At 43.6% G+C, this 21,659-nt stretch overlaps 1 protein-coding gene across 1 annotated transcript; it reads left to right on the plus strand.

Moving 5' to 3' along the window:
* Window positions 1-17,262: 17,262 nt before the first annotated feature.
* SNRPF (small nuclear ribonucleoprotein polypeptide F) lies at window positions 17,263-18,544 on the plus strand. The gene is made up of 4 exons (XM_068668648.1): window positions 17,263-17,421; window positions 17,532-17,657; window positions 17,770-17,834; window positions 18,413-18,544. The coding sequence occupies exons 1-4, from the start codon at window positions 17,419-17,421 to the stop codon at window positions 18,477-18,479; spliced, it is 261 nt and encodes an 86-aa protein (XP_068524749.1). The 5' UTR covers window positions 17,263-17,418; the 3' UTR covers window positions 18,480-18,544.
* The last annotated feature ends 3,115 nt before the right edge of the window (window positions 18,545-21,659 follow it).

The following is a 21,659-nucleotide window of genomic DNA, read 5'->3' on the forward strand; positions in this document are numbered from 1 at the left end:
ATAGCAAAGCTTTGACTTCGTGAAAGACTCCTAATGTCGCTGAGACCTTGTTCTTCCTTTCCTTCCTTTCCCAAGCATACAGAATTACTCACCTTAGACTCTGAAATGTCCCTTTGCTCTCAGAGCTATGATCACTGAGAAAGTTTGGACATTTAAAGTGTTAATTGTTAATTGGTCATTGACAGTTGCCAAAGGCACTCAGGTTTAGGATGAGTTGTTTATTACTGAGGAAAAGTCGAAATTGAAATAATAGAAAAATATTAAAATACTGCCTAGCAGGCAGTTCTTTGTCATTACAATTTACCATTACTATGCTAGCACTGTCTTGTTCAGTCAGATATCCTAGAAGCCACAGTAATCAACGGAAAACATCAGCAAAGATGTGTTAATTTTGTATACCACTAAGAAGAGAGCTTTTTATGTTCAAAGGAAAATATATTGATAGTTTCTGCCTATCTATTATTAGCGATAGCTGAATACTGAGATTTCTAAATCCAACATCAAACAGAACTAGAAACTGTATACAGAAAATTTGATTTTTACATTGCCTTTTTTTTTTTTAATGAGTTTTGCTGTTTACTGGCTATTGAAAGACAAATTGGTCAACACTCTCAATAGGTGTGATGAATGTGACAGTGTTTATATAGAGTTGAAAGACAGTACTCTGACATAGGCAGGGTTTGTCTTTAGATCTGTAAATTGCTCCTTCATCTTCTCTCTCTCCTTTTGACTTTGTCACAAGCTTGAGTGAAATTCAGCTGAAATAAGGAGGTAGTCATGATTTCAAGACATTGACCCTGGCTTGCCTTGGGCCAGACATCCTTTCCTGATGAACCTTGTGGACGTTTCTATTACCAGACAGGTTGAGCTTTCTGTTTGTAACATGGCTAGGGAGTTATGGAGTTGTTAAAACCTCATATCAGAAAACTCACTGCAAAGATTTGCATGTGTAACTACTAACCATTCTCAAATTGTACAGTATTTGTATTTGGCAAAATATTGTCTTCTATGTAAAGTGGTTTATTACAGCCCCTTGTATTGTAGTGACCTAAGCTGTTCGCAAAGCCTTATTTAGGGCTGAACTCAGCTATCAGGTATGCAGTGATAAATCTGTTTCCTACTGAAGTCTTTTTCAGGTAGTTCATGGGTCTCATGCCAGCTATTTACAGAGGCTGACCGTCAGGCACATGCAAGTAAGGTGTAACAGCAGCATGGTCAGATGAGTGCAGAGATCAGGAGGATAACCAAGACAAAGATACAGGGAAGAAAAATATTGTTCTCACATTTGGAGCTTGGCATTTTAATCAACACCTTTTCTGTAGCAAAACATATTTCAATCTTTTAATGATGCTAACTGAACAGAATTTCTGTTTCTCACCTGACTTGAAGTGCATCTGTAGCATCCCAGCCTGAACACTTGGCATTTTCATTAGGTATTCAGGGGATGGCACTAGCAGTAAGTGTGGTGCAGATGGCCAGCACACATGCTCATAGCATCGAAGTCCCTGTCTGTACTCCACATAGGGAGTTTGAAGATTTAAACGCCATGTAGAGCTGAGCTAGTCTTCAAAACCAGGTTGGGCTTCCCCCTTTGCATGGAAAGTAAGCACAAAGAGCTACAGACACAGTTAAACTGAAGATTGCTCCAGACATTCAGAACTGCTGAGCACTGAGAGAACTGCATCACCTGCAGCCTCTGAGACCACTCCTAGCTAAGACAGATAATTTTTGACAGTTTTCCATCCAAGTAATGACCAGGCCTGAACACGCTTAATTAGTGAGATCTGATGAGTGCTAAGCCTGAGGTTGTATTAGTCTTGTTTCTAAATTTGGACACACACTTTGAACTAGTAATAGAGGAGTTAAAAGCAGCACATAAATGGGATTAGACTTGGCTCGCAAAACCTTGGCTTCTTCTTTGTCTGAGGGAATAAGAGACAGCGAGAAAACACACGGTGTAGCAGATGCTTCATGCAAAAAAATGGCTAGCAACTCAGAAAACACACCTTTCAACAGCCATCTCTGAGCATGTAAGGACACGGCATGACTTGAGTCCCGTGATGGGAGTCAGCATGCGCGGGCTGGGGGTGCATGGGAGGGCAGTGGCATCCAGCTGCAGCACGAAGGCAGCCTGCCTGCGACCCCGCTGAGCGCTGGTATGACCGACCCCTTCAGACGTAGAAGCCTGTGATACAGCATTCACAGGCTGCAGGGCTTCCCAAAGCTCCAGCCTTCCCTCCAGAGAGCCGCAAGGCTGCCCTGCTCCAGTGCCATGGGAAGGTCTGTCATCTCGTGCAATGGAGCAGCCTGAGAAGGTGCAGCTAGAGAATGACTTTGTAGGAGAGCATCCTCATGGTGTAAATTCAGTGAAGCACCTGGGAATTCAGGTTCTGATATGATCTCTTGGCACTAAATGATAATTTGTCTTGTTTTCTGAATACAACCATGGGTGCCCCCTAGTTTTGCAGCCCTGGGTGACACAGGTGCTCATAGAAATACATGTTCATATTGTTCCTGTCTAGTCTCCAGAATCGATCTCCCTGAGAAAAGATGTTCCAAGTTAGCCAGAATCCTTTCATTTGCAATTCTACTACTTAGGAGAGAGCTAAATCCATGCTACGTGCTATTTTGTCTTCTTTTCTTCTCCTCATTTATCTGATGTTTCAGGACTGGAGTAGAGTGCTTGGAAGAAATCTCCCAGCTGATGAACAAAAGACAATATTTAGTGTAGTTACTTTCAAGTAATCCACTCAAGCCATCCAGAGAGTTGGTGCCAAGGAAGATCATTGAGGCTAAGAGGCTTGTATATACTATTCCCATTTTTCCAGTGAGTTATTTGTCTTGTACTTAGAGCAGTCTGTAAACTATTTCTCTATATAATGAGAAGGAATTTTATACATGTAAAGAATTCTCCATACTTTACAGATGTGATTTTACAGTTCTTGCCATCAGAGAGCTTGGCAGAGGAATATCTGAGGTATCTAAAATATTATAGCAATGGCACTGAGAACTTAGGGCTTTTTAGGACTTGTTCAGTCTGCTACAGTGAAAGAAGTGCTTTAGCTTTGGGAAAGATGTGTAGAAATGCCAAAACCAATTCCTGGACAGTTTGAAAAACATCCCCTTTTCTCTTTACATGTTTACTTTTCCATTGAAAAGTAGTTTTAGAGGAACATATTGAAATGGCTTGCTGTGAAGGCTTTCCAAAATTATTAAAAGACCTTTCACAGAGAGCCTCCCTGTCATAATGTGAGAAGACTGTCCTCCTGAAATATTTTTTTTTCCTGGTCGTATCTACTTCCATATGATCACACATCCAGAAAGTGGAGCTATTCACACACTAGGAAAAGTAACATCAGCTCCTCCCTTTGTCCCAGTGAATATCAGATGAGTTGCTGGTTGTTGAGTTCACCAAGGTGGTGGCCCTTAGCACTGGTCTCCTCTAAGGGATTCTCTCCTCTGTGGGTTCCTGCTGATTTGTTTCCCTCCAGACTGCTGCATTTTACCAGATACTTTTGTCTTCAAGCATTGAACTCTACCTTACTTGCAAATTCGTGGTCTCAATCATGGCATGAAAAGTATTGACACAGATAGTTGAGGATTTAAGATGCATGTATCATGGGCGTTGCAACCAACACAGTTCTATTAGCGGCTCAGAGGTGCAATGCTGAAATCTTTGCTTGTTTGGGCTATGTCCCTGTGTTGCTTTTGGATCAGCCAAGTTTTGTAGTTCCTTTTTCGCAGTCTTTTTGAATCCATTTCAAATTCAGTGCTAAAAATGAACTTGGAAACAAAGCATCTTTTTTTCTAGTTACGGCTGTACCATTGGAAGATGTGGCAACATCAGCTAGAGTCCATCCACGTGCAAATGCAGAAACCACTTCAAGCAACAACCTTTAGCAGCAGTGTAACAACTTTCAAAACTGAAGGAAATTCAAAAATGTGCAGTCATGTTCAGGAAGATCAATATTTTCCACTCTAGAAGAAATTTTCACACCCAAGGAGATTGTTATTTAGAAAATACTTAAAGAAAAATAAATACAACAGATTGTGTGTATTCAGTCGTGTATTATTATTATTATTATTTAATAAATTAGCAGGTTTTAATACTTGAAGTTAAGCTCCCTTGTTGTTAGTTTGCCAAGCTAGAAATAAAAGCTTGTTCTCTACTCTGTACTGAGCACTTAAAGGCAATCCATGAATATGAACCTGCTCCAAAAAAAAGGACACTGGAGTTGTTGGTGAATCTCCTGAAGGAAGGTCTCTGGGGGAAAGCATCTCAGCTGTACGTGACTGCCTCCCTTCCAAGACCGTTTTACTGTGTACAAAACCCCAGCTGCACTCCTGACTGCATCGCTGATCTTAATTCCTCCTTTACAAAGTTAGAATTTCTCCTTCTAGCAACTAACCCGTCTTGGTGGGAAGGACAAGGCACTCTGGTGGTTTATCCCAGCAGCAGACTGACTTTCTCTGCCTTTGACAAAACACACATTCATCTTTACAGCCATTTATTTGCTCTCCAATTTGAGTCTTCCATGAAAGACTACATCTGGGGGCTTTTTCATGTCTTTCCCAAGCTGGACAACATGTGCCTTGTTTTCTTAGCTGTATCTGACCACTGCCTTAGACCATTTCAGCCAGTCTTTTCATTTGGATTAATTTAGTGTTTTTTTGTTTGTTTGTCTGATTGATTGATTGTTTGATTTTTTTTTTCCCCCTCTCTCTTTGCACCGTTTTCCATTAATAGGTATGTTTCAGGCCACTGGCAAAATACAGTTGTCCCTTGCTAACAGGCAATCTCACCTTGATGTTTGTCTCCTGGGCCTGTTTTTTTAACAGGAGATCAGTTCCCCTGGATTTCTGGACAGATTGCATGTGTTGTAAGGAGCAAAATATTTGGTTTTCTTTTCAATAGTTATAGTTCCTAAAATTTAATGAGTTTATATTAATTCTGCCTGATCATGTTAATCTCCACATTTGTCTTTGAGCATTTTTTCTGCCTGTATCACACCCACATTTAACATTTCCTACTAATTTCCTACTAATGTCATTGACATGCACCTCCCTTTCCATTTCATTAATAAAGTTGTTAAAAACCTTGCATGAGCCTTCAACGTGATTTACTATGTGTTGCTGCTTCCGTGACTAAGGGGGACTGTTAGTGGGTCTGGAACATCTCCAGTGTGCCTGGAATATCTCTGTACATGTATCTCCATAGTTTAAGGGCCTGCCCACAAGATAGACTGCTTACAAGACTGAAACAATATAATAACAGAGTTTTAGTCAGCTGCAAGCTCTCATTTTCCTCCCTTCTGTCAGAAGTTATTTCTTTGCAATTGTACATCCCCTCAAAATTTTAGCAATGTCCACAAGTCTTCCCTGGCCACAATGCTCACATACTTTGGGAGGTATGGCTCAGAAATTCTTCGTTCTTTTTTCCAAAGGAGCTGAGCAAAGGAAACAGCTCACACTGCAATGATTCTTCTTATTTATTTACTTTTTTTTCTGGTCTGAATAGTTTTGTTCGTTTATTTGTTTTTTACATTTTTTTTTTCCTGTCAAATTGGGTCTTGATGGCATTTTCTTTACAGTGACTCGATTCCTGGCAGATGGTATTTCTCACTAGTAGTGCCAAACATTACTTCCCTTAGTGAAGCTGTTTCTTGTTTCTGCACTGAAATTTGTAGAAAACTCATTAAATGTTCATTGTCTACCAGTATAAGCCACACAAAGACCTTATAAATCAACTGTTTTTCTCTTTCTGATCCTAATGATTATACTTGAAAATGTCAGAGGAAATGCACTCCAGGCTTTCAGTTTACATAGAAAATTGCCTCTCACATCACAAGATACACGTAGCAAAGGCAAAATGAAAAAATACGATTTTTTCAAAGATTTCCCATGTCTTGCTCCCATCACAAGAGTATCTCTTGCCTGTAATGACAAATCTACTCCGTATTGCCCTCGTTGAATGTTTAGGATGAAGCCTTCACCTTTCTATGCATCACTCTCCAAGCTGGGAGTATGGTAGCAACACCCAACAACAGCCAGAAAAATGGCTCTTCATGAAGAGCCCTCCACATCCCCTACTGCTGAACCAGCCTAAAGAAGTTCTTGTGGGTGGTTTTTATAGGCCACGTGTGCCCCAAAAGCAAGGTGAGGAGCAGAGTCTATGCTCAGACCTCAGAAATGCCCCACCATCTAGTGACACAGGGGAATGGGCAGGATCTCATCTGTAGTTCTTGACTGGGCCAAATATCACAGTATAGTTCAAGACATCTGATTTTAAGAGACAAGCTACAGGGATCAGTGAGATGCCTATCCAAAGCCATATTTAGTAATCTTCCCAGTTCTTTTCTTAATTTCTTTTCCCAAACTGATACGCTGATCATGATGTCTTGGTCAAGCCAAAAGAGAAAGCAAGAAAGCAGTATGAAAATTAGACCCAAAACCTCAAAACTGGATTGCTACCGTAAGGGTGGACAATGTGAGCATGTGTGCCTCTGCTGATGGTAGCCTGCACCCTCCTCAGCAGCTGTGGTTTCATTATAGTATCATACGACCCCCTGCTGGCCTCATTTTTCTCCTGAGCACTTCTTACGCTGCCAATTTTTCAGTTTTTCCCCTCGGGATTCTTCACAGAGCCACCCTCCTTTGTGAGGAATAAACGTCACTCCTGCAGCAGCGGAGAGCCCCGCGCCGACCAGTGCTGCCCAGTATTGTTTCGCTCCCATTGCAGCGGTGGTGGCGATCCCCGGCAGGAACCGACTGTATCTCAGGCTAATGAGTTGTCAGAAATTCGGCTCCGTCCCTCGCCTCCTGGGCAGGTTATTATTATGAGGGCTGTCAGTGGCGGGTGAGGATGGGGCAAGCCGTCCGTTCTGCAGTCAGCGGGGAGCTGCGAATCTGTTCACAGGGGATCAGCGGGGTGCTGTGGGAACTGGCCTGCCCTGCAAGCGTCCACCAAGGACGACCATTCAAGTGGGTTCATGGCGAGCTCAGCGAGCTTGCCTCTAATGTATGCCCTAATGAGCCAGCGGAGGGTGTTCTGCCTGCCTGAATGTCTTTAGTGTGGCAAAGCGGAGTGGACATTCCCATACAATAGTGGGCTTAAATTCAGCTTCTCACCGACGCCTAATTCATGGGCGGAACAGCCTTTGTGATACCTATAGAACAGAAGTACAGTAGGTCATTTCACCAACTAATTGGAGTTGACAATTGCATATCTGTCCATATCTCAGGGCCATTTACACGCCTCTGGAAATGGAGGGGGCATTTCATCTTTCCACATGTGGTCAGCCACCGAGGAGGGAAAAATATGGGTATCCTTTTGTGCTTTAGACAGTCACAGAGCTTTGCAATAAAAACCAGTATTGCCTGGCAATGCCTCTTTCACTTCCAAAATGGCAGGTAAAAACAAACAAACAAACAAAACAAAACAAAACAAAAAACCAAAATACTTCATTTTCCCCACCCATCGTTCGATATCTCTGCAGGGGACAGCCTGGCACACTCCTCGTGTTTGTCAGGTGTCCCACACAGGGGCAGATTAAGATCCTCAGTCTTGCATGTCTTCTAGGTGCTATCATTGCTGTAACAATATAATGCAATGATGGTCGTAATAGCGACCAAAAATGTTCCTGCTCCACAAATGAGAACACAGAAATCTCACAGCTTGCTGAAGGCCACTTGCTAGACCAGTGGCAGGGCAGAGACCAGCCCCTGACCCCACACCTTCAATGTCAGGGTACATCAAACCACCATGTGCTGTGGTCTTTTGGGGCATAGCATGAATGGTCTCAGTAGACCATTTTGTCCTCAAAAACACAACAAAGTCCTATTTCCGCATATAGCATTCTTTCAGAAGATTTAACACCGGTTTGAGCCAGCTTGGGAGATTTTTATTTTTCACTCACTAATATATATATATATATATATAAAAGATTGGTTTTGTCATTTATCTTGCTGAAACCTCCAGGCTTTGTCAGTGCAGCCCTCAACTCAGTTAACAGTGTGCTATGAAATCATATAATTAAATTAATGGCTTCTTCTGTTCCCTGAGAGTTTATTCCACATACGATCAGAAATGGTAAAATTGTCTGGTTAATGCTTTATGCTGGGGCTGAGAGAGAGTGGAAATGGCATTGGGATGGAGACAAATGAACTTTATGCTTTGACCCTATCAACCCAGAAGCAATTTAGTTGTTCTTGATTTGACATGGAGGTTTTCTAAGATGCTGTAGAGATGGAAGCTCTATAAAGCCACACAACAAATAGAATAAAGATGAGGTAAACTGCCACAACTTTTTCAAAATATGTTCATTAAGGATATTGCTTTGCTTAGGATGAAAGAATTTACAATGTTTTTGCTCTTAAAAAGTAATGACCTGCTGGAAGTGTGGGAAATATGTTTTTAAAAATCCAGTAAATGGAACACACGTCAGTAAAGACAGCTCAATTTCGTTACGGTGGTGTGATCACAAAAACATTTTCTACCATGCAACTTTTAATTAGTCTCGCAAAAAATTATTCTGCTTCACTTATACAAAGTACAGTAAATGGCTACATAAATGCATAAGGAATAAAATAAATACGCTTTGTTCAAATGTGGTGACCTTTGGAGACAAAGATGATAAGAGAATGAAGTTTCTTTCTGTTCCCCCTTGTATTTATCATGCAGCAAGTCAATGTTCCCTCATGAAATACAGTAATTATGATAAAAAATAAACTGAAGTGAACTTCTTCACTTCACACTTCAACAATCTTCCAGCCATACAGACGCATTCATGCATGTATGGCTGTCATTTCCAATCCAGACAATTTTTGATAAGCTTTAGCTATTCTGAGGTGCTGCCAGTTTGAGTGACAACCTTGATACCTGCAACTAAATGGTTAATCTGTTCACCATTGTGAACGTAGTCAGTGGTCTCAGACACAGCAGAATCCCACATTTTTCTGCTGTCTGAAATAAAATGGTTGTTAGTAAATAATAATAGACTATACATACACATTATGTGTAGTACATAAATATAGATTGGTATGGATGCACTGTTGTGGTATCATAGATACATATAATACACATGTGAATATTAAATCAGAGAAAACATGGAAAGTGAAACATTTTAAAATGATATAAAATGGATCTAACTTTTCCATAAATACAAAAATAATTACGTGATAATTTTGATTACAACAACGTTTCAGATGTACAATGTAAGTCTGAGTCATCTGTGCTCTATGGATTTTTAGTATAAGTCAACATCCAGTTCCCATGGAACTCAGGGGCATTCTGCCCTTGAAAGCACAGTGATTACTCCCATCCTGCTGCTATTTAAATGCACTTGAGATGATGTGTACTTCCAAATGTGAATAAAGCAGAAACAGTGAAGGCAAAGGTTATGTAGGCAAAGGTTGTTCAATTTCCCTCATTTGCTAAAGACATTACAGCTCTGATCAATGTGCTTAGCCTGCACCTTTTAGCCCATTATCCAAGGTTGAAGTCAACCTGGCAACATTACAAATGGTGCATTTTTCATTTGTACGAGCTATTGTATACCCACATATTCGCTCAGCATCAGAAACACTAGTCTGCAGTATTTTTCTTTTATACTTAATTTACTTATGTTGACTACTAAGGGAAAAAATCCACATTGATGCAAATGAACATCATATTTTCAGAATAAAATCACTGAAATTCTGAAAAATTTAGGACTGTGAGTAATGGACCCATAACAAAAACCTAATGTATAACTAGCGTATCAGAGAAATGGAGATTACTTATACATAACCTCTAGAGATACCTCACAAAATTCAGGTTCTTTAGTCTGGTAAGCTTTATAGAGGTACTCCCAAACACCACAGGGAGTGCAGCTATAATATTATAGAGGTCAATGTCAGCATGGCCTGTGGAAAAATCCTTCTGCAGACCTGCATTCAGCTACTCAGTAGTGAAGGAGCATCACAGCAGTTAGGTTTCCAGCCACTCTTCTGGATGGGCAATGCATCTGCTGGGGTCTTCTGGTGGAGGTGGTGTGAGCCAGTGCCATCACCACGGTTCTCTGCAGGCAGAGTCGTGAGGCATGGGACCAGCCATCTGCTTGGCTCCAGGCTGAATCATCTTATAAGGTACTCAGCACAAAGTCATACTTCCATTAACGTTCTTGGGGTCCCAGCTGAACAGTGCTGCAAAGTAAGCTGAACCAAGATTATTCACCTGTGGATCTGATATCTATTGTTAAATACATTTTAACTGTATCATTTAATCCTCTAAATCTCCTTTCCCAGAGATAAAAAATGATAAGAGAGCCTTCTTGGAGCATTTCAAGTGAGAACCTACAAAACCACAGGTGAACCAAAGTGTTTTATGTCCAATTCACAGGAGCACATAAATCCATAAAGTGTCGCAGGTATGAACTAGCCCCTTTCCCCTTCTAATTACAGATCTTTAACAATCTGTCAAAACAAGTAGTTGCTTGCCTTATGCATTATATAAAAGTCCATTGCGACCTACAACTGATCAAACAACCTTAAAGATAATTTTAGAAACACAGCATTTGCCAGAAAATATTCAAAGCTAAGCAGGGATATTCTAAATCTTTGCTTACTGTATAGCAAAAAAAAAAAAAAAAAAAAAAAAAAAAAAAAAAAAAAGTACAATAGTTTCATATCTAAGCTAGTGTTTATTATATATAATCCATATTAAATGCATCTGTTTATTAAGTGAGGTTCGCAATGTTATTATTAAGGTTTCACTGTTTTCCATTCTAAGCTCCTCTTTTTTAGCCGCTTATAACTTTGGCAGACTTTAGCCGTCTGTATAAACATTTACAAGAGGTAGATCTCTAGAAAAGCTTTCCTGGAAAGAGGGAAATATCTGTGCTGAGCTGATATTTTTCAAGAAAATTTCAGCCAAAAGGTCATTTCCAAGAATGGTGCTTGGGGAAGAAAAAAAAAAGTTACTATTCATTTATTTAAAAAAGTATCGCACAATTCTTCTGGAAAGATTACAGTGAGCTTTGGAGCAAAGACTTGGATGTCACAATAAATGTTCTTTGTTAAGGGTGTACCTTTGGCTGTGCTTGTGAAAATCTGCTGAAATGCGGCCACAAGCTAACCCCTGAACGTACTCTAACTCTCCAGATAATCAGTCTGCACGTGCTGGTGGGAGCAAGCTGGCTCAGATAGAGCAGTCTGTTTGTTGGCAAAGAAGCAGGCTTATTCCAATTGTTTTTGTTACCCAAACTGGCTTAAGTATCTCTATCCTGCACTGCAGTAAACAGTGCAGTCAGAGCCTAATCTCCTCTTCACTCCTCTGGCCGGTGCCAACCCTCACAAGTGCATCTGTCACCACGCTCCTGCGCAGCAGCGTGGGTCACCTACCGACCACCTGGGACCCTGCTTATCCCTCTGGCTCTTTTTGTTACCCAAGGTGTCAGCTGCTGTAGGGGGAATCACCAGCAAGGCAGTGACTGGAAAGAAGCTGCAAATGGGGAGAAAAGGTCTCATTCTCAGAGGCAGAAACAAGAGGCAACATGAGGATGCCTACCCAAAGCGTAGCTCTGGGGAAGAGAGACACCAAATTGAGGTGAATGTCTCTGAGACCTTGCAGTGCTGCTTAGGCCATTGGTGCTGCAGGGCAGGTAGGTGACAGCAGCTGCTGTAACAACCATAAAGGTCAGAAAAGGGCCTGGAGGGAGCAGTATGGCAGAAGGGCCAGGTCACACGGAGTGTGCCAGGAGCACCAGGAGGTGTCAGTGACTCTTGGGCAGCACTGCAGCTGCTGGTCACTGCTCTCTGGGCTCTTCGTGCCCTAGCAGGAAAGCCCACGGCACACCAGAGGCCTCCTCAGAAACACCTGCTGGGCAGAGAGAGGCCAGCTCCCATCCTCTGTGCTTATCAGAAAAAAAAAGAAAAAAAAAAAAGAAAAAAAAAGAGCAGTAGTTAAAAAAGAGCAGTAGTTGTATAACTGAACTAAGAGAGTACTCACCAAAATGAAGGCAGAAAATAGCATAAGAAATAACAATCTGAAGCATTATAGAAAGTACTTGTGGGAAAGGAGAACCAGCACACAGTCTCATGGCTAGAAATGTATCATGCAGAGCTGGTTACACTGCACATCATTGCTATTAACGCAACTAAGGGAAAGTTTGCAGGCCAAAACCTCAAGTTACTGAACCCTCAAAGCATCTTAGCATTTAAAAAAAAAAAAAAAAAAAAGGCATTTCTGTGGTAGCACCCTGCACACAGCACATACAGCCAGGTGCTGCCCCAAGCAGCATGCAAGTCAGGGCACTAGTAATTTGGGGTGGGTTGGCATAAAACCAGTGTAAACAGCTATGGCCATACTCTGTCTCCTGGCTCTGCATCAGATGGTGCATGCCGAACCGCGGGACTTTGAGTTACTTTCGCACTGAGCACGCCACAGTCCTTTTGTGACACCTGCCTCGAGTGCTCGGCCCTCATCCACTGGCCATCCCCACAGCCAACTCCTCGTCCCCACAACCCTTCCTATCTCGGGCAGGCGAAGCCTGTGGGGTTTGTGGGTCTGGGAGAAGCTTGCCCACTACATAAGCTTGGACTCCTGCCTGCTGCAGGGCGGCTATGAGACTCCCAGAGGCTTGGCTAGCCAGCTGCTGGAAACGGGCTGTTTGGAAGCTCCTCCTGCTCCCAGCTCCGTGGGGCCATTAACACAGACACACCTGGTGTTACAGCAGGCCCTCACCTCACCCTAGCCCTAGAGGGGCCCTCACCAAAGCACCGCGGGTTTGGCAGAGGGGCGGACAGCACCGGTCTCAGATGCACGGCAGGGCTTGCTGCCTCCCAGCTGAGACATGGGCCCTGGGCTCAAGTTCAAGCCAAACACGAAACGCAGACATAGGCTCTGGAACATTTTCAGAGAATGTGGGGCCAGGGATTTTTTTTTTGTCTGCAGCCCCTTCCTGGAAAGGCTTTCTGGCCTGGCTGCCCCAGGACCAGCGCTAGCTCCACTGGGAGAGGCACAGGCAGCAAACAGCCAGGCAGGCTCTGCAGAGGCTCCCACCCCAAATCCCTCTTCCCTTCAACTACCACAAGAATAGACATATCTGGCCAAATCAATAATTAATTCAGAGCCTTGCAGTGCTACGGATGGAGTTCAGGACATGTTTGTCCCTGCAGCTGCCAGCCAGCCTTGATGACTCAATGGTTTCTTTGGGAACTGTGCCCCTGTTTATTCACCTCATCACTCTGGAATATCACTTGGGCTCTGAGAGAGTTTTCTAAGAAGTTCAGAGATCCTGGATCTATCTCAGCTTTATTAACCCAGCAGTGTTTCTCTCTCTGACTTTCTCCTCTACAGCTATTTTCCTCCTGCTGTCCCTAAAATGGTGAGGGAACCTCTTGTACAAAACCTACTGTCCGTCCACCAGTGGCCCCTGGTGATCCATGCACCCAACTGACCGCCCTGTTGCCTTACCACGGCTTCCTCTCCTCCCCCTCCCCAAGATTCACTGTTAAAAATGGGTTTCCTCTGTTTGTCAGGGGGACTGTTTGTCTGAGAGGGCTTCGGCATGAATAAAGGATCATTAAGGTGTAGAAACTGTTGTTGGGTTTATATCCCCATCACCGGAATTTCAGCCAGGGATAGAGGTAAAAAGACAACAGAAGAAGCAGACAAGCTCCTCTGTTAAAATAGTTTGCCACCAAACACGGGGTCTCCAACATTAGACAGGTTTTCTGAGCTCTGCTCAGACTTCTCAAAACACCAGCTCTCGAACCACTTCACTGATCTGAAGCCAGCTATTAGTTTCTATTAAGAAGTTTGTGTGAAAGCAGTTTCCAAATTCCTTCTGCACAATGCTTGGTTCCCCCTCCTTTTTTGACACGCAGAAGAATTCCAGTTTATTATTTATACAGATCACTTTGTTTTCCTCGGTACATAACTTCAATTCCAATTCATTAATGTCAAAACATAAAAGAAACAACAGCACATAAAGCAACAAAAGTTTGCCAAAACCAGAAGATAACAGCTGATAATTAAGGAAGTCCCATTATTTCTTGGCAAAGGAGTCCGTGTTTTCAGAGACACATTCTTAAAGGGCCTCCCTTTAGTGTGGCGGCATAATTCACATGACTACTGTTTGCACGAACAAATAAAGGTTTTCAATATGCATAAAAGGAGGCTTTAATGTTCTCATAATCCTGTACAATACCCATTACATAGCATCCAAACGCTCCCCCTGCTCCTCAGCACAGTTTAGCCTGGTGGAAAGTTCATTGCAGAGCCACTCCAGAAACCCCCCCTTGTGGGGAGCAGTAAGTTTTTATGACTCCACCTTTTACCTGGGCTCTTGCTAGCACACACCTACCATCCCCAGCCTCATTTCATACCAACCCCAGGATGCAGGAAAAAGGCAGAGTGATGCCTAAGATCCTGTATGCCTGCCTCACAGCTTAGCTTGGTTTTCAGCAGTGGGGATCTCAGAGCACTTGCAGACCCCTCTTTTAGATGTCACTACTGGAGCCCAGTCCACATCCCTGGTGAAGGTCTGTGATGGGTGGTTATTGCCTCATCCATGGAGATTTGGTCACAGACAGTGCCATCAAAAAAGACAAGTTGTCAGGAAAAAGATGTTTTACTGGTAGAGATCTCTGTGAAAGTCAACTGCTTGATGAGAAGTTATCATGGCAAAGCCCCAGAAGGTGATGATTATGACTCACGTGAGGGTTGTGGACAACTTACGCATACTACCACAGCAGTTCCCCAAGTCACCAAGAGCTGATTCAGACCTTCATGTATATGAAAAAATTGGTTTTCTTTGTTGGAAAGTTTTTTACACAAAATTTTAGTTTTATTTTTATCTGACACTTTCTATAGAAAATTTATGGGAAAGAGCTGATTTCCCATTTCAGCATGTACAGCAAACCTTCTGTTATCTGAAGGTGTCTTTGGTGTGATGTCAAAGTTGGCGTTGCTACTACTCCAGTGAGGATGAACTGTGTGATATCAAAAGCGACTTGCTCAGTGTGGGAGAACACTGCAGCAGAGCAAAACCTCACTGACGCTGGCATTGCCTTGGGAAAGGTGCGGGATGGCCACACCATACACAGTCCAGAAGTTGGAATGTGAGGCAGCTCTGGAAGTTTCCTTAAGAAATGTGTTTATGACAGGCAGCATGAGGTTATTGCAGGGAGTTCCTGTCTCAGTAAACTCAGCTCAATCAGGAAATACTTCTGGACAGCTCAGCTTTCTCTCAGCAATGTGAGAGCACAGGAGCCGGTCCCCTCTGCCCAGTATTTGGGCGACATGGTGTTTTAATGATGTCAGTGCAGATTTGCACTTACACAGATAATGCTGTCTAATGTGTCCCTCCACCAGACATGCTGCTGCCATCGGATGACCCGCTGCTTACCGCTTTTCCTTAGGAAAAAAGTGTAGGCAGTCATGCTAAATGCCCACTCCTGAGCTGTACAAGGAACACTATCCATCCACCCAAGATCTAAGGTTTGTATTAATCTACAACAAAAACTCTTTCCTGTTCATTTCCTGTTGAGCAACATCCTAAATACCCTGACCCAACGACAGAAAAGAATGCAAACTATTACTTCCCCGATTACATGGGGAAACACAATGAGGACAAAAGGTGAAATTCACTCCTGTGCTGAAGGTCAAGAGAAGACCCACGTAAGCAAACCATCTCTGACTCAGAATGATTCAGTCAACAAAGGAAACAGCAAATTCCTCATGGAGGGGGAGAAAAGCTATCTTGTTTCCTGATTGACCAAGTTACCCAGTCACCTATACCAGACGTAGTCATGCGTTCTGTGCTTTTGGTACTTCTTCCTACCCTACCACCACGCAACACCCAGGCAACAGCTGAAGTGATTACTGACACATGAATTCATGCACTGATTTATGAAACTAGAAGTCAAGCACTCCCACTCTCTACTTTGACTTCAATACTGATATCTGTGACCCTAAGAAACTCTTCTATTTGTTGGTGATTTTAATAACAACAGGGCTGGAATATTTACTCATTTATCAGAGGAACTGAGCGTATGAAAAACTGAAAGGCCCTGCATTTCTTGGTACACAGACAGCTTTTCCAACACAAGTAGGAGACATTTGTAATCAAAATTGCTTCAATACCTAAAAATAAGAAGTGTTGTTTACAGATAAAATACTAAAACTGCTACACTGTCATTCACAAATATACACGTTTATCTTTAACAATTGTCAGGAAAGTGCAAAACTGACTCCTGTGGCATTATTTTATCCGAGACTCGCACTAAACTCATTGCACCCCGCTGGCCCACTGTGAGTCCTGGTGTCAGAAAGCCTATTAGCTTAATTTTGATGTTGTGTCTGTTGCCCAGCCAATACATGAGGAAAACCACTTGGTTTAAATGACCAGAGAAACAAGCATCTGAGTGCATTTTTGACACTTGCTGGCTGAAAAGAATCGTAATTCCCACTCTACCCATCCATAAAAGTATCCTAACAGTATCCAAGAAGTATGTAGAGCTGTAGACAGTTAGAATCTGGATAAGATAGGCTGAATCAACAGCACTACCTAGATTAATGCAGGTGATGATGGCTTTGCCTTCAAAACTTGGGCACTAGTCATTTGGAAAGGCATGTGCACAAAAAAATGAATAGACCTATTAGGGAAATGTATTTATTGAATGTACATGATTTTCATGTTCAGCATTAAATAACAGACACGACAAATACCAAACAGCACGAAGATTGCCTCATTTTTTATTTGCCTGCCCACGGTTAACAGCCACAAACGCAGGAACAGCAGGGCCGAGGTTTCAGGAACGTGAAGGGGCTGACGCTCTCCACAGCCAAGGAAAAGTTTCGGCAACTCCTCCACCTGAGCCAAGCGCTCGCAGGACAGCGCGCAGCCGCCCCCAGCCCCTCCCGCCCGCAGCCCGTGAGGCCGCAGGTGCGCACCCGAGTCCCGTACACGAACGGGAGCCCCCTGGTGGTGCCGCAGCCGCACGGAGGCGGAGCGGGCAGCGCCGCTGAGGCGGCGACACCCGGCGGACGGGGCGCGAAGCCTCCGCCGGGCTCGCAGCGCCCGGGGGCGGCCCCGGGGCAGCGCCGAGGAGGGGGGCGCGGGGACACCCGCCCGGCCCCGCCGCCTGCGCGAAATGGCGGCGCCCGCAGCGCTCTCGGCGCTAACTGCGGCGGCGGAGCGGCACGCGGCACCCGCTATTGGCTGCGGAGGGGCGGCGGGCGGCCGGCTCAGCCAATGGGGTGGAGCGCGCCGTCCGGCCGAGCCAATGGGAGGCCGCGCTTTTCCCCGCGGCGGGTGAGGGGTTAGAGGTCGGCGCGGCGCCCGGAAGGGGAAGCGGCCGCGGCGCCGCCTCCCATTCTCCCGCCGCTCCCGCGTGCGCCCCGCGCTGCTCGGGCCTCGCCGCGCGCCCGTTGCCATGGTGAGGGCGGGGGGGGCGGGGGGCGGCCGTTAACGGTCGCTAACGGTCCCGGGGCGGGGAGGGGCGGGGGGGCCGCGGGCGGGCGGTGCTGACCGGCGGTGTCCCCGCAGAGCCTGCCCCTCAACCCCAAGCCGTTCCTGAACGGGCTGACGGGGAAGCCGGTGATGGTGAAGCTCAAGTGGGGGATGGAGTACAAGGGCTACCTCGTCTCCGTCGACGGCTACATGAACATGCAGGTGAGGGGCGCTTCGGGAGCGGGGTGGCCTCCCCCCGTCACTGAGGGCCGCGGGGTAGATCCGCTGGGCACGGCTCCTGCGCGGTAACTTTGCTGCTGGTTTTCTTCCCAAGCTCGCCAACACAGAAGAGTACATCGACGGGGCGCTGTCGGGACACCTGGGCGAGGTTTTGATAAGGTAATTGGGGTGCGTGTAGCGGGGCAGCATCTTGCCAAACCTTTTTGTACTGCGTGGGTTAAAACTTGTAGTACCAGGTTCTGTGTGTCTCATCTATTCTGAAGTGCAGAGTGCTACTGAAGTGCACAAAGATTGTAATTTTTAAGCTGAGACCCCATCTGAGGCAGGAAAACAAAAGTATGTGTAAAGTATTTATGATCCCTTCTTCAGGTTATTAAATACCTCCTGGGGTTACTGCAGATCTATTAATCTCTTGCCAGTAGCAGAGCATGTTAGGGTACCTACTTTGCCGTTGCTGTTGAAAACATTTTGCATACTTGGAAATTACAGCTATTGCCCACAACTGCAGACTCAAATGCAAATGTTTCTTATACATCATTATTTACTACTTGTAAAAATTGTTTTTCCTATTTATAATGAACTTATTGGGAAAGCTGCGTAAAGTCAACAGCAGCAGTTTGTTAGGCAGGATTTGGCTGTTGCCAGGTCGCAGTGAAGTAGGAAAATGCTTAAAGCAGCGTATATGTAGGGAAAACTGAAATGCTTTCAGCTAAAGTAACTCTTGGTTCTCTTTACAGGTGCAATAATGTTTTGTACATCAGAGGTGTGGAAGAAGAGGAAGAAGATGGAGAAATGAGAGAATAGGTGTTTTGTATATCTGGGAATAAACTTTTTTCTGTTTTTTTTTTTATTTTCCACAACTTTTGTAATACGGTGTTTACGTGTTGTTGTTATTGTATTCTAACATGGGGGAAGTTAACCCTTTAAAAAGTCTCTAATTGTCTGTTGATGTCCAAAAAAAACACCAGTGCTGGCGGAATAGGCAATGATGTCAACATAAAATGGAAAATTGTAGAATGAAATGCGAGTATTTAAAAAAAAAGAAAGAAAGACAACACGTACAAACAAAACCAAAAAACCCACAACCAAAAGTTTTTATTACTAGGGTCAACAAGCGCCACTTGTTGGAAGCGCCACTTTCAAGGGAAATACATGAATTTAAATGGTTCCCAGAGTGGATTAGATACAAAGCTGTCTACTTCTTAGATGTACACAAGTATCTAATCTGTTAGAAAATAGGCTACAGTTCCTTCTTGTGTCATCTCAGGTTAGTGTCAGTGCCAGCACTCTGCTGGCAGGCTGTGGTGCAGACTAGCCTATAATGGAAGTTAAAGAACTTCCACAGACTCATTTTTCTAAATAGCTCCATGAGGAAGACACAATGCTGTGTAGCCTTGCTGAAGCAGAAACTAAGTTTCACCTTTACATGACAAACTAAGTCATCTTCAGTATTTGCAGGGCCTTCATTCTTAGTTGTTTTCTCTGCTTAAGGGCTGAAAGCTGTGAGCAAACCACCAGTTGTCTTCCGATCAGGAATGTGGGAAAACAGATGTGTGCATGCTTCACAGTGCATGTGTAGTTACTATCTAAATGCACTTTATTGGTTTATAAACTATTTGGAAATACTTGAAAGACTTCAATACAGGTGGGATATTGATATTATACATCATTGTCCCACAGTAATATTGTGCTTCTTTGAGCTGTGAAGCTTGAAGCGTGGTTGTAGAACCATTTTTAAGGCAGGGCAAATTTCTATAAACTGTAGCTAATAACCACGCAAACAAAAGACCCAGCAGCTACAAATGTCTATGAATTTAAATGGTACTAATAGAGTTAAAACAACACGCTGCAAAATGGGACTGTCTATACTCAGTCTCATACCTCCAAAAAAAATGAAAGGCCCTCTTTGTTATCAGGCATCCAGGATACTAATGTTTTGGCAAGAACACAGTAACCAGTTTTCAAATGTTGAAAGCAAACAGGTTAACTGAACCTGTTCCTTGTGCACTTCCTGGTGACAGGAGGCCACTGCTTTGCCAGTGCTGCCAGCACTGAGGGAGCTCAGAATCTACCCACAGGTGGATGGCGGGGCGTTCTGCAAACCAGAACCTAAGCAGCTAACTGGTGGGCATAAAGTGGGTGCGGGTCTCCCAGTACCTGGGTGAGGATCCTGTCCTTTGAACAATGACATGTGAAAGAGTGGCAGACACAGCTGGATTTGGATATACTGATGATGTACATGGGGGAAGAAAAAAAAAAGGCAGCTACTGCAGAGAAAAATTTCCCTGTTTCTTGTGATGGAAGTCACCCCTGTGGCTATGCACATGCTCCTCTAATATTTACAGCTGCAGGTTGCCAGGAGTGAACAGCCACATTGGATGTACTTGGGAAGGGCTTTCATTATTCAGATCAGCTCCTCTTTGGCAGCCTGAAGGCTTACTTCACAATTCTTCTGAAGTATCTTACAGTCCCACTGGGAAAGGGAAATGAGCCATTTAAACTAAAACAAGCGCTAGTACATGAATAAATCAGTACTTTTAAATCAGCGATGGACTTAGGAAACCTCCAAACAAGTAGAGCAAAAGTGTTCGATGTGTTCTAGAATATTTTGAGTAGCATTAAGGAGGGGCAAACCCACGTCTGGTTTATGATACAGCATGCCCAGTTTAACATACACGTAATGCATAGCAGTGCGTTCTCCGTGCTCTCATTGATAATTACAGCAGGATCAGGATCAGAGGGGAAGATGCTTGGGCCTGTCATCTTAGCATCCAGCTGCTTCCTTTCCTGGAGTGGCCTGGCACTGACTGAAAGCTGCTCCTCTGTATGTGGAGGAAGTGGGGCTGGAGGTGAGCTGAGTAAGGTGAGCACCGAATTCAGGTGGTGCCATCCTCACGGCAGTCTTACAGCTTTTCAGAATAACTTTGGGAAGCCCTAGTGTATGCTGAACAAATTATGTATATGTGAATCAATGTGAGTAGTTCCTCAGCTGAATAGAGAGAAACGTCTTGACTTGTGCTGTACGGCCAGCAGCCTAAGTCACCACCCTGAGGGTAGAGAATACGTTTTTGCCTTTTCAAAGAGAGCTAAAGCCTTCCTGTGATCCATAGCAAGCGTTCTTTCGCCGATTGCCCTCCTAAAGGGAGGGAGTTCTTCAACATAGCACAGCAATGCTTGATGCTTGAGAAATATCACCGAAAAAATCTTCATACAAGGAAGTCCTGTAGCAGGTTAAAATGAGTAGAAAAGTTTTTTTTTTTTTTTTCTTTTTCTTTTTCCCAATTAAATCTCTGGCAGCAAAATAAATGGGAGAGCATTTTGCGTATGCTGTTCTGACTGCGGCAGACACTCCCTAACTTAAAAATGGGCTGTTGATAGTCCAGAACAGACATCCTATACCCATCAGCTGGAAAGTGGCCACATCTTTTCTGTTTGCTTTTGCAAGGGCTGCTGAGAAATGAATCACAATGCTGAGATGTTCATGCATGACCACCATCAAGAAGAGAAGAAATCTCTTAATAACCTGATATTCCATTTACTTTTACATGTATCCTTACTTTTTTTTTTTGACCTATATTATTTCTACTATATTACTGCGCTTACTTTTTAGTGAAATGAGTTATTTTCTAACAAAAACTTACAGACTCAAGAAACTTAAAATACCCAAGGATAACAACAAAACCATTATGAGCATAGGATATCATCCTTCAAGCTGATTTAAGAACACACACCTTTTCAGTAGGCCAAGACCCAAGGAACTGTCTTTCCATATGTTACTGTGAAAGGTTATATTCTTGTGATTGCTTTTATCAATATCTATGCAATTTTGCAGAAAAAAAAAAAATAAATATAAAAGAAATCAGACACTATTTAAGATACTATATTTTAAAAATCTTTTCAAAAAGCACTTTTACCGGAACATTAACGCAGTGATTTAAAGGCACTGCCTTTAACAAACTCAGTTCCCCTGGTAGATTCCTCTGG

This window comes from Anas acuta, chromosome 1 (genome assembly GCF_963932015.1).
Source record: "Anas acuta chromosome 1, bAnaAcu1.1, whole genome shotgun sequence".
Taxonomy (NCBI): domain Eukaryota; kingdom Metazoa; phylum Chordata; class Aves; order Anseriformes; family Anatidae; genus Anas; species Anas acuta.

Excerpts from the sequence above, each read along its gene's own strand:
- SNRPF (XM_068668648.1), top strand. Across the intron at positions 17,658-17,769 it reads ACGGCTACATGAACATGCAG|CTCGCCAACACAGAAGAGTA; the intron begins GTGAGGGGCGCT and ends TTTCTTCCCAAG. Across the intron at positions 17,835-18,412 it reads CTGGGCGAGGTTTTGATAAG|GTGCAATAATGTTTTGTACA; the intron begins GTAATTGGGGTG and ends TTCTCTTTACAG.